General features: G+C 65.5%; 2 protein-coding genes across 5 annotated transcripts in view; one reads left to right on the top strand and one right to left on the bottom strand.

Annotated features, from left to right (window-relative positions):
• The window catches only part of FAM83G (family with sequence similarity 83 member G), a 29387-nt gene extending 19461 nt beyond the window's left edge, over nucleotides 1–9926 (top strand). Inside the window, exons 3-5 of the mRNA XM_059048425.2 lie at nucleotides 615–739; nucleotides 1406–2648; nucleotides 7058–9926. Of these exons, the coding sequence (XP_058904408.1) occupies nucleotides 615–739; nucleotides 1406–2648; nucleotides 7058–7453 (1764 nt within the window). The 3' untranslated portion in view covers nucleotides 7454–9926. The remainder of the gene's footprint in view (nucleotides 1–614; nucleotides 740–1405; nucleotides 2649–7057) is intronic.
• Nucleotides 1–12619, bottom strand: part of SLC5A10 (solute carrier family 5 member 10) — a 53255-nt gene that overhangs the window by 35670 nt on the left and 4966 nt on the right. For 3 of the 4 annotated variants that reach the window (XM_059048490.2, XM_067021936.1, XM_067021934.1), the window contains 4 exons: nucleotides 9592–9697; nucleotides 9217–9297; nucleotides 7592–7797; nucleotides 3110–3245 (listed from right to left, as the gene is read on the bottom strand). In XM_059048490.2, coding sequence (XP_058904473.2) covers nucleotides 3110–3245; nucleotides 7592–7797; nucleotides 9217–9297; nucleotides 9592–9697 — 529 coding nt within the window. The remainder of the gene's footprint in view (nucleotides 1–3109; nucleotides 3246–7591; nucleotides 7798–9216; nucleotides 9298–9591; nucleotides 9698–12619) is intronic. The other variant, XM_067021935.1, reaches the window with a different exon arrangement.

Here is a 12619-nt window from a genome sequence, read left to right as displayed (position 1 = left end):
CTGAGCCCAAGTCTGCTTCCTGCCCTGAGGGTCTACGCTGGGGTGCCCTCAGCCGTCCCCTCGACTCTTGGAGGTCCGCCAGGCTTGCCCCGCCCATCCGGGGGTCCCTCCACCACAGGCCTTTCCTACCTGCCCCTCCCTTGGAACAAGAAGCTCTCCTGATCAAAGGGGAGCCAGCCCCTGGCCCACACGCATCCACAGGCTTGTGCGGAGAGGGAGGGCCCTGATGCCAAGAAAGGCCCGGCTGGTCACCCGTCCTGGCAAGGCCACCGACCTGCCCAAGTGCAAGACCCAGAATCCCTCAGGGCAGCCCCCTCCCCTTCCCAAGCTGCAGAGCCCCCAGCCATCAGGGGGACCTTCCTAAAACGTGGCTGCAGCCCCCTCCTGCTCAGGACCCCGCAGCAGCGTTCTCCAAGCGGGCCCGCACACGGGGGCTGTCCGGCTGGGCTGCCCTGTGGACCCCCTTCCGGCCACACCGAGTCCATCCTGCAGCCCTTCATCTGCAGCCCCCGCCCTCCTCCCACCCCCTCCCACCTCAGCGCGTCCCTGAGCTGAGCCCGGGCAGGGGGGTCAGTGCTGGGTCGTGTAACTCCGCCCCCTGTCCCCCGACACAGAATCTCAGGGTGCGGAGCAGCGGAGGGACCGAATTCTTCACGCGGTCGGCCACCAAGTTCAAGGGTGCCCTGGCCCAGAAGTTCATGTTCGTGGATGGAGACCGGGCCATCTGCGGCTCCTACAGGTGACTCTGGCTTTCTGGGGGCCGGGGGAGGGGCGGCTCCGGTTCCCAGCTGGTCTCTGCCCTTAATCCTGCCTGTGACACCCCGGTTATTCCAGTTCACTGGTCCCCAAGCTGCTGAGGTGTGAGTGGGGCTGGGCCGGCCTGCACGCTGCCCACCCGTCTCGGAAGCAGGCGGAGCGAGTCTCTGATCCGCGAGACTGCTGTTCCTGCCTCGGGGTGTCAGCAGCCAGAGGCGGGGTGTGGCCAAGCCGGCGGCGGCTGCGGGGCGGGCGGTCACCCGGAGAGCTGCTCTCAGGGAGGGGCCGGGCTGAGGACGGGGTCGTCTAGCTCTGCCAGCCCCGCCACGCAGGGGGCAGCAAGGCGGGGGCCATCCACGGCCACGCGGGGTGGGCGCAAGTCACTGTGCCGAAGACCCCCGCCGTCCAGGCTGCACGCTCGCAAGGAGCCTGCCGCACAGGCGCCGCCTGAGGCCCCACGCCAGGCCTGACGCTGGGGCTCGGGCCCCGTCCTCTGCCCCTGCCGGCTTCTCGTTGATCCCTTCTGTGGCCGCGGTCTGACGGACGCTGGCCTGTGCGTGCACGGGGGCGGGGCGCTCGGGCCGGGGCCCGCTCCCTCTTCCCGGGCCCCGGGCCCCGCGCCTGACCAGGCTGCCGCCCTTTGTTGCAGCTTCACGTGGTCGGCTGCAAGGACGGACAGGAACGTGATCTCCGTGCTGTCGGGCCAGGTGGTGGAGATGTTCGACCGGCAGTTCCAGGAGCTGTACCTCACGTCACGCGGGGTCAGCCTCAAGGGCATCCCCATGGAGAAGGAGCCCGAGCCCGAGCCCGTGGTGCTGCACTCTGTGGTCCCGCAGGTGCCCTCGGGCACCATGGCCAAGAAGCTCGTCAACCCCAAGTACGCGCTGGTCAAGGCCAAGAGCGCTGACGAGATCGCCAAGTTGTCCTCCCAGAAGCAGGAGGCCTCCAGGGCCCTGGGGGTGCGGGACACGGCCCTAGGCAAGCTGCCGGGAGACCTCCCCGAGCCGCAGCTGCCTATCCACCCGGGGCTGCTCAACCTGGAACGGGCCAACATGTTTGAATACCTGCCCACGTGGGTGGAGCCGGACCCGGAACCCGGCAGCAACATCCTAGGCTACATCAACATCATCGACCCCAACATCTGGAACCCCCAGCCCAGCCAGATGAACCGCATCAAGATCCGGGACACATCCCAGGCCGGGACCCAGCTGTGGAGGCAGAGCCAGGACTCCAGCCCCGCCCCCCGGCCCAGATCCCCCCAGGATGGGGTCCCAGCCGAGAACAGCCTCCCCCAGGGGGACGCCGAGCCACGGCCTCCCGCGCCCAAGCCCCAGGCAGTCCCGGTGGCAGACCTGCCTGCCCAGGAGGGCGGCGGTGTTGGCTGGGCCCTGGCAACCCCAGAGGGGCAGGCACCCCATAACCGGACGGACGACGGGCTCCCCGGGACGGCAGGCCCGGGCCATGCCCCGCTTCAGTGCCAGCTGTCTGTGACCCAGGATGACCCCGACGGCGGGGGGCCGGTGGTCCCCAATGGGCTAGAGGGGAAGGAGGCGGAAGACGACAAGGACTACGTGACCCTCAGTGACCAGGACAGCCTCTCGGGCAGCTCCGGCCGCGGCCCTGGCCCCCAGCGGCCCTCGGTGGCCTCCTCGTCCACGTCAGATGAGTGTCTTGAGGTGACGGAGCGCTCGGCCACCCTCCAGAGGCGCCACTCAGAGCAGGTGGCCAACGGGCCAGCCCAGCCCCCCTGCCGACAGCTGAGTGCTCCCCACGTGACCCGCGGGACCTTTGGTGGACCCCTGACTGGCTCCTCGTGGGCCCAGGGTCGGGAGAGAGAAGAGGGAGGCGCCCTGAGGATGCAGGCCCCACACCTGGCAGACAAGGAGGCACAGGTGGGTCGGGGCCCCTGCGCACCAGGGTCCTGGGAGTCCCTCCCCCACGCCTGAGCACCCAAAGGTGCCGTCTGCTGGGCAGCCGCCTCCCCAGGTCGTGACCCAGCATCCCGTAAAGGCAACCTGAGCCAGCTACCGGGAGCCGAAAGGAAACACACTTAACACAGCCAGAGGTTTCAGGGGTGTGGGGTTACGTGGGTGGTCTGCTCCCTAGTTTGTGGAAGAGGAGATGGCGGCGGCACAGAGATGTTCCTTCACACCCCGAGATCACACAGCAGTAGGTCGTCTTTGCCTGGACCTTACGTCGGGCCACCTCCGTGTCGATCCCTCTGACCGTGGCCCTGGGGACCGCTCCCCTCCGCGCTCCCCCAGGCTGGGAAACAGCTTGCCTCTGTCCTTGACCTCTCCTCCTGGCGACCTGTGCACCCTGCAGCCAGCCCAGCCCCCGGTGCCCGTCCTACCTGGAAACAGCACGCGGCTGATCATGCCCGGCATAACGATCAGGCCCATGGGCAGCATCTTGAGGTAGCTGGCCAGGAGGGAGCCCCCCCTGGCGTGGTTCAGGTCCCTGGCGGACAGCGACCGCTGCACGATGACCTGGGGGCGGGGGGAGCGAGTGAGCCCCGGCCTCCTCGGGACCTCTCCCCCGTGGGCCTCAGGGCGCGTGTGAGAAGACGGGTGCCGTCCCACTGGCCCGAGACCGGCCTGAGACCACCGCGCCCACCCTGACACCCAACAGCAGCCCCGCCAGCTGTCTGCGCGCCTGGGGCCAGGGTTCCCTCCGGGGACTCAGTCTCCCCATCGCTCGAGGAGGGAAGGTGTTGGTCCCGACCAGCCCGTCACCCCGGCAACTGTCGGGGCGGGAGGAGCCCCTGGGTGGGTCGCTATCAGGGACGCCCCCGCCACCTCCTGCACCCTCACGAGAGGCTGGCCGGCTCATGCACGTGCCCAGAGCAGACGCTGGTTCCAACTGTGTTGTGTCCCTGGCAGAAGTCCGGAGCTTTAGGACCTGGGTTTGGGGAAGCTTGCGGTTCAGTGATGGAAGGAGCTAGAAGCTGCAGCATGAGGGCAACTCCTCACGTAGCCTCACGCAGCTCCTACCTGGGCCTCAGCTTCCAGATCTGCCGAATGGGAGGGGGGTAGTTGGAACTGATGGCATCTGAGATCCCTCCCAGTTCTGACACCATGGTTGTACTTCTTACAAAAAAGAATGTGGAACTTTAAACAGCTTTACTGAGACATGACTCACACACAGTTCAGCCACGTAAAGTGTTCACCTCCATGCTTCTTTAGCATGTTCGCAGAGTTGTGCAATCTATAACGTTTAAATACAAGTATTTCTCCTTCGCTGTTCTGCAATTTAAATCACCTCCTGCGGTTCAGAAGTAGGAATTCTTTGTGATTTTAACTTATTTTCCAAACACGCAAGTTTGACAGGTAGCTCCTGGCATTTCCCTCCAGACACAGCTCTTGGTGAAGCATCAATTACAGGGTGCCAGGGCAGGGCAAGCTCTAAAACAGATGTTTCTCTGGTAGATCAGGCAGGGATGGAGTCATTTTCAAAGCTCTCAGGGTGCAGCCAGTTGAATCCACTAGAATATTCCTTGGTGTCCACTGGGAGACTCCACCCTCCCCGGCTCATCCTCCAGCACCTTTTCGTTAAAGGGAGAAAGTAACCTGGGTTGACATCAAAGCAAAGGGGCTGCCAGGGCATTCTGGGAAATAGTAGCCTGTTCTTCATCAGAGGACCTCAGATGCTTTCTCTATGTGATCTTTTCCATCTTTTCCCAAGGTCTTACCTGGCTGAAGATAGTCAGTACTTAACAGTCGTGGGCCTAGTGGGCCATGCTTGATCTAATGTCTGATGCCTAGAGAACAGTTAACATCCAGCGGAACAAATGCAGACTCATCACGTCAGGCGTACGAGTGGAAACAGCCTTTGTTTTAGGAGAAACCTGTTTCCACCACTGTACTCGAACTCCCTCCACTTTCACAAAAGTGGTTTCTGTAAAGGCCCCAAATCGCGAGTGTCCATCTCAGAGGCCCCTCGGTGCTCATCTGTGTTTAGGGTCCTTGAGAGAAACTGTCGTGGGCTTCTTCAGAGGCCCATCTAAATGTCTCAGAAGCGCCCGGCTAGCTCAGTCGGTAGAGCATGAGACTCTTAAATGTCTCAGAGAAAATGAGATGAAAATTGTACTCCTGTAAAGGAGCTCCGGATCAGAGGTGATTATCCCTCAAAATGTAGGCTTCTGTGCAGTTTGTTTGTAATATTCACCTCAAGATCCAAAAGCAAAGCCATGTCCTTGGAGGTGTGCTCACTCGCACTTACTGTGGAGCGCAGTCCCACAGAGGCTGAATAGCACTTGGATGTTGGCTGGACCGCGTCTAAAAATAGAGCTCTGGGACTTCCCTGGCGGTCCAGTGGTTAGGACTCTGTGCTTTCCCTGCCGAGGGCGCGGGTTCAATCCCTGGTCGGGGAACTAAGATCCCACAAGCCCCCCGTGATGCAGCCCAGGGGGGAAAAAAAAAAAATAGAATCCTGACCTTCCCCGGGAAGCCACCCCGTTATGTACAATAAACAGCTCTCAGGGAGCCTCCCGGGAGAATAGACTGAACGGCGGAGCTCGGGGAGGGGCGTGGCCGCTCTCTGCCCACCGGGCCTCTGCCTCCTGTTTTATTGGCGGAGCTCGGGGAGGGGCGTAGCCACTCTCTGCCCACCGGGCCTCTGCCTCCTGTTTTATTGGCGGAGCTCGGGGAGGGGCGTGGCCGCTCTCTGCCCACCGGGCCTCTGCCTCTTGTTTTATTGGCGGAGCTGGGGAGGGGCGTGGCCGCTCTCTGCCCACCGGGCCTCTGCCTCCTGTTTTATTGGATTTGCTGGGCTCTGATCGTCACCTGTGCACTGTGGCTGAGCTGGGAGCTACCGAGAAGTCTAAAGAAAACGAAAAGCGCCCGTGGCCCCAGCACACAGAGCTGCCGCTTGCCGCTGCCCACGCCGTGGCTGTCCTGGGGGCTGAGGGGAGTCCCGCCAGGCCCCCAGGACCCGGTGGGCCGGTACCTGCGTGGCGGGGGCTCTGGCCCGAGGCCCAGCAGTCGCCCAGGCAGACCCAGCCTGAGCAGGAGGAGGGTGGGGAGGGAAGGCCGAGGCCAGGCGTGGGCCCCCAATGCTGGTGGCACTCTGGAGCCCCCTGGGGTCAGCTGCCTCCCTGTGTGACCTTTGTATCCAGGAGGCAAGCCCAGTCCAGCCCTGACCTCCAGGCCACTCACGTGGCCTTCATGTGAGCACTGACTCACCTGGCCTTCATGGGAAAATCTCCCGAATGCCGTCCCACCCAGAGATGCCAGTGCCACGCCAGGCCGTGCTGGGTGCGGAGGGAACGAGGGGCGCCCTGGGGTGGAGGTGCCCCGGCTGGTCCACAGGGCAGTCCAGACCTCCCGTGCACGCCCTCCACCGCCGGCCTTTCAACCAGCCCCTCGCTCACCCAGGCCGGCGGCCCTCGGGCCTCCCAGGGGTGCCGGGCAGACACCTGCGGTGGGCGCAGCCTACAAGGGGCTCTCCGGCGCCGCGTCGCAGATGGGAAGAGTGAGGGCCAGCCTCCCAGGGTTTCTGGACCCTCCCAACCTAGACTGCCTCCCGCTGTCACAGCCCAGGCCGGGCCTCCCAGCGAGCACACAGAACACATATGCTCGGGAGGTGCACAGCGCTCCTCCCTGGGCAGGCACTCCACCCTGGGCCTCAGTGTTTTGGCCTGTGGATGCGGCCGCCAGGCCTGCCTCGCCGGGAGGCTGCCCCCATTCACCCCACAGTGACGGGCTGGGTCGGCTCCCGGGCTGGCTGCCTCAGTCCCGGGAGGGGCCCTTGAGGCCCCGGGTCCCCGTGCCCGCTGAGGCTCTGGTGCTCACGAGGCCCCTTCCCGCCCAAGCGCCACCTGGAGCTACCCGTGGCCCTCGAGGCAGGCAGGGCGGGGGCACTGCTTCTGCCCAGAGAGGGAGCAGGGCCGCCCGGTGCCACCTGGTAGGTGCCCAGCTTGAGAAGGACTAGAGTCAGACTCCGGAGGAAGACCTAGCCGCCACACTCACCAGACACGTGGGCCCGGAGGGAGGCACTGTCTCTGACATCCCCGTCCGTCCCCCTTCCGGAGGATGTGGAGGAGGAGGGCAGGGGCATATGGGGAAGAGTAGGCGCTGGCCTCAATGTGACCACGCGGGCAGGACCACTCCCCTAGGACACATGGGGAAACCGAGGCACGGAGGACGGGAAGAGACTTGTCTGGGACCACCACTTGGTGAGCGGCCAGGCCAGGAAGCAAACCCAGGCGTGCCGGCTGCAGGCGGCCTGGCAAGGGCCCCTCAGGAAGGGGCAGAGCTGCCGCAGCCCCCGGGCCTCACCCACTCTGCTCTCTCTCTCCCAGGGCCGGCGGTCCCACCACTACAGAGTCCCTAGGGATAAAGATGCCTTCCCGCAGCTGTCAAGGACCCTGGGACCGCCGCAGTACCGCCCCGCCGCCGACGGCGCCCAGAGCTCCGGCAGGAAAGCGGGCCCGGCTGTGGCAGGTCCCCAGCACTGGCAGGCCAAGGGGGGCCCGGGGCCCTGTGAGCTGCCGGGCCCTGGGACCCCGAGACTGGCCCGAAACGCCAGCCCCCAGGCCGACGCCAGGGCCACCGAGGAGCATCCCAGCCCCCTCGGAATCCCGTACTCCAGACCGTCCCAGTCGAAGCACCTGAAGGCCAGGATGGATGGAGGCCAGTGGGCTTCATCCGAAACTAAAAGGCAGGCCCAGGACCCCCGGGACTGCAAGGACCCCTAACACCTTGTGCCCGGGCCTGAAGCCACGCCATCCACGGCTTCCACCCCAGCTCGGGCTCACCGTGCACGTGTTCCCTGGACGCCCTGACCTCCAGAGCCCCCCTGGAAGGCCGGAAGGCAGGGAGGGCGGCGACCTCACCTGGTCGGTGCACCAGTACCAGGTGGCCATGATGGTCAGGCCGAAGGTCATCCCGGTCCACGGGAGGTCCCCCGTGTAGGGGTCTCGGAACATGTGCATGGCGTCCGCCCGCGGCACGTGGCACGTCGTGTTGGAGATGATCCTGGACGGGATGGCCTGGGCGTAGGCCGGCGCCAGCCGCTCATACCCGCCGATCTGCTCGAAAGCTGCAGGGCACGGGCGGGACAGGCACAGTTGGTGGCTGGTGGCCGTGACTCCCCCGGCCCCACTGCCTCATCTCACAAGTAACTTGCTGATGCATCGAACTCAACTTTTTCCCACTTCACCTTTTCCAGTGTCTGGAAAGGTATGGAGGTAGAGAGTTTTTGAAAAGGTGAATGAATTCAAAGGACCACTTTATTTGTATTTAAAATGATAATATTAAAGGAGCATTCCACACGAGGGCACCCCAGTGTCCTGCCGGCCTCTGGATGCCCACCAGCCTCAGGCGAGGAGCTCTCCGCCAGGCTGTCGACTCGAGGAAGCAAACGTGTCTTTTCTTGGCATTCGAGGACCGCCCTGAGGAATCTGAAGGGCTAACGTCCTGACCCAGGGGCTTCCAAAGGACCGTGACTTCGGCAGAGCTGAGAATGGCTGGGGGATGTGGCACTGAGAAGGGACACAGAGTCCCCAGAGAGGCAGGGGCGCCACCAAGGGTACACCTCCAGCCGGCCGGCGTGAGCCGATCACGTCCACCCCCTCACTGCTCCTGTCTGCCTCGGGGTCTGGGCCCACCTGGGGCTTTTGCTTCGTCTGTCGTCACTCCCCTGCCCCCATCCAGACCAGGCCTGGCTGCCTGGGTGCCTGTCCCGCAGTGGGCTCCGGGGACACAGGCCCCTGGTCTGTGAGGAGGCTGGTACACACAAGGCAGGGCAGCCACAGGTCCCACTCCCCCGCCTTCCCCAGACTCTGGGCTCCCGGCATCGGTGCCACCTATAGCCCAGGCCAGGCCAGGGTGAGTGCTCAGAGCGAACGGACGAACAGTAGACACGGCTCGGAAACTGACCAGCCACAGGGTCCTAGAGTCTGAGTCTGGAAGAGACCATTTGCCCTCTACGGGATCCTCCTGGCTCTGCTTGCATACTTCCCGGGATGGGGATCTCACTACCTCTGGGGCAGCGCCCCCACCCCGAGCTTCCTCCCTGTTCCCAGAGCAGGAGATCCAAACCCCCCTTCTCTCCGCCTTGCCTTTGTCCCGCTGGCTTCTTGAAATCTTGGACATGCTTTGAAACAACGGGGGCAGATGTCCAGGCAGGTCTGTGGTCTCCCAACTGTGTCTGCACACCCACCCGCAGCCCTGCTCCCGTTGAGCCCCAAGCCCGCGTGGGTGCGGACGGCCCTGCCTCCTGAGTCAGGTCCGCAGCCAGATGCCAGCTGGCCCGGAGCTGGTGACAGAAGTGCTGCTGGGCAGCAGGGCGGGGAAGGAAGCAGGCCTCCGTCACCCAGGGGAGGCCTGCGGGGGGCTGACTGCCTCGTGGCCTGACCTCATGAGGCCACCCACCCCCAGTGCGGACACCGGGGCCCCGACAGGGGGGCACCCAGCCCCCAAAGGGCTCGCTGCTGTGACAGCCCCCACGGCCTCTCACCTTTGACGGTCAGGATCGCGGCTCCCACCACCATGATGAGCGTTTGCAGGGTGTCTGTGTAGATCACGGCAGTCAGGCCCCCTGCGGGTGGAGACAAGAGAGCTGGAGGGGCCCTGGCCTCAACGGGGGAGGGACAGGGAGGTGACCAGAGCTCTAGGAGGGACAGCTGTTCCACACCGACGTCCCCTGCCCTTGCATGGGTGGGTGAGCTGTGGACACAGCAGCCAGGCCAGCGGAGCCAGCTGCAGAAGCCCGGGTGCCTGACACGAACTGGCCAGGTCCCAGGCTGTGGGAGGGGGCGACCCCCTGCCCCCCGCCAGCCGCTCGGGTTCCCGCGTGTCCACAGGCCACACCTGCCACCCGCAGGCACCGTACCTGCGATGGTGTACAGGGCCGTGATGGTGAGCATGAGGATGGTGGACAGGTAGAAGTTCCAGCCCAGGCAGATGTGCACGAAGAGGGCCCCTGCGTACAGGTCGATCTGGGGAAGGGAGAGGGGTTTGTGCAGGGGCCCGAGGTAACCGCAGGACCTGGAGTGCCGCACACCCAACGTGTGGCCTCGGTGCCCCGTAGAGGAAGAAGGGGAGACCCCCCACCCCCGCACCTGCCAGGGACTGTCCTGAAAGGGAGGAAGTCCTGGCTGTGGACAAGCAGTGTGCAGGGGACGTTGCTGACGTTAATAAAGTCCTGAGTGGCCTCTGCCCACCAGGGAGCAGTGTTGCTGTTCAGTCTGGCCCCTGCCTGGGGATGGAAAAGGGGGAGTCCGGGAGGGCTTCCTGGAGGTGGGGGGGCCCAAGAAGACAAGTGAGCCTCCATCTCCAGACCCACGTCTGTCTGGGTCTCTGGGTCCCTGTTCTCTGCTCCCTGTTAAGCAGGGCACCCCAAGAAGAAACCAGATGTGTGCCAGGGGTGGGCAGGGGAAACAGAGGGGCCGTCTTGCTTATTGACCCCCCCATGGGGTTGACACTGAAGCCAGGACCACGGCTCAGGCTGAGGCTGCTTCCTAGGGCTGAACTGGACACAGTCCTGCCATCCCAGGCCCTGTGGCAGCCCAGGGGCAGGAGTCGAAGCCCTGGGACGAGTCTTCTAGCCTCAGCACTGGAATGGGCCTCACGGAGCACACTGCCCGCCCCTCCCCACTGCGCAGCGGGTGCCCGGGGAAGGAGGGAGGACCCCATCCTGCGGGACCGAGGGGCTGGGCCAGGGTCCCTCCCCCGCCCCCAAGTTTCAAAAACTGCCATTCTGGGCTTGCTTCATGGCAGGGAGATCACCCAAAATACAGCCTTTGGGGCCAAGAGGCTCCTCAGAGAGCTGGGCAAGCCCGCGGGTTAGCTGAGCTTGCCGAGTGGGGGACAGTCTGCCCGAGGCCTTGGGCACCGGCCCAGCTAGGAGCTGACCAGCCCCACTTGGAGTCAGGCTTGTGAAATCCCTGCTTCCCTCAGGCTCCTCCCCTCCCCTCTCCTGGAGAGACCACCTGCCAGCGTGGGCACTCAGACAAGGTGTTCTCGGGAGTCGGCGGCCCCTCACCCTGCCCCCCCCACCCCCCGGCTGTGAGTGTGTGTGTGTGTGTGTCCACCTCCAGCCCAAGCTAAGAAGCCCAGAGCTGCTAAATAGCAGAGCAGGAAGGACTCTCCAAGCCCCCTGCCCCATCAGGCCAGGAACAAACTGAGGCCCATGGCGGGCAAGTGACCTCCCCAAGGCGAGGCTCTGGCAGGTATCAGAGATGGAGGGGGCAGGCGACGGAGCAGGGGGGTTTCTAGAAAGTAGCAGCCCCTCCTCCCACCTGGCTGTCCTCTAGCCACTGCTCAAGACCACTCCCTGGACCCCATCTGCCTCAGGGGCCAGCCCTGGTCTGTGCACCCAGCCTTCAGGCTCTGGCCACGCATCTCTTTAAGCCCAGGTAAGTCTAGTCACACCAGCCTGGCTGACATTCCACGCCAGGCACTTTGCTGCCTCCAGGCCTTGGCTCGCCCAGCCCCACCAGGAGCCTCAGACGGCCCCCCGGCCAGATCTGACCTCTCCTCCTGCCAACGGAGCTTCCTCTCTTGGGGTCCCACATGACCTGCAGCCTGCTAGAAGCTAAGAGTCCCGCTCGGACCTGGGTCTGTGTCCCTGGTGAGCACGTCGCCTTACCTCCTGAGCCTCTGGGTAAAGTGCAGGTGCAGATGTGGAGAAACACAGGCGCTTGTGCTCAGCCCCCTCTAGCCCTGCTGGCCTCTGCAGGCCCTGCGCAGAGCAGGCCGGGGAGGCGCAGGCCGGACGCCCGAGGGGGCCGCTCCACTCCACAGAGCGGGGCGCGGGCGCAGAGGCACGAAGCAGCCGGCCCAAAGCTGCACGGTTGTGAGCAGGCCCTGCGCAGGGCAGGCTGGGAGGCTAAGGCAGGACCCCCGAGGCGGCCGCTCCACTCCACAGGGCGGGGCGCGGGCGCAGAGACACGAAGCAGCCGGCCCAAAGCTGCACGGTTGTGAGCAGGCCCTGCGCAGGGCAGGCTGGGAGACGCAGGCAGGACCCCCGAGGGTGCCGCTCCACTCCACAGGGCGGGGCGCAGGCGCAGAGACACGAAGCAGCCGGCCCAAAGCTGCGCGGTTGAGAGCAGGCCCTGCGCAGGGCAGGCCGGGAGGCGCAGGCAGGACCCCCGAGGGGGCCGCTCCACTCCACAGGGCGGGGCGCAGGCACAGAGACACGAAGCAGCCGGCCCAAAGCTGCGCGGTTGTGAGCAGGCCCTGCGCAGGGCAGGCTGGGAGGCGCACGCAGGACGCCCGAGGGGGCCGCTCCACTCCACAGGGCGGGGCGCGGGCGCAGAGACACGAAGCAGCCGGCCCAAAGCTGCACGGTTGTGAGCAGGCCCTGCGCAGGGCAGGCCGGGAGGCGCAGGCAGGACCCCCGAGGGGGCCGCTCCACTCCACAGGGCGGGGCGCAGGCGCAGAGACACGAAGCAGCCGGCCCAAAGCTGCGCGGTTGAGAGCAGGCCCTGCGCAGGGCAGGCCGGGAGGCGCAGGCAGGACCCCCGAGGGGGCCGCTCCACTCCACAGGACGGGGCGCGGCCGCAGAGGCACGAAGCAGCCGGCCCAAAGCTGCGCGGCTGTGAGCAGGCCCTGCGCAGGGCAGGCTGGGAGGCTCAGGCAGGACCCCCGAGGGGGCCGCTCCACTCCACAGGGCGGGGCGCGGGCGCAGAGACATGAAGCAGCCGGCCCAAAGCTGCACGGTTGAGAGCAGGGCCGCGGGCTGCAGGGCTGACCCCCGGGGCCCCTGAGACGGTGGACGCCCGCCTCCCTGCACCATCCCACAGGCTTGCAGGGGCCATGAGCCCCGGACATGGGAGGGAGCTGGACTGAGCTGACCTGCAGGCTAGGGCTGATCCGCTGGCTCGTCACAGCTTCTCAGGACCCCGAGTCCCCCACAG

Source organism: Kogia breviceps, chromosome 19 (genome assembly GCF_026419965.1).
Source record: "Kogia breviceps isolate mKogBre1 chromosome 19, mKogBre1 haplotype 1, whole genome shotgun sequence".
Classification (NCBI taxonomy): domain Eukaryota; kingdom Metazoa; phylum Chordata; class Mammalia; order Artiodactyla; family Physeteridae; genus Kogia; species Kogia breviceps.
The sequence above is the reverse complement of the archived record's forward strand: the minus strand, read 5'-3'. Positions and strand labels throughout refer to the sequence as shown.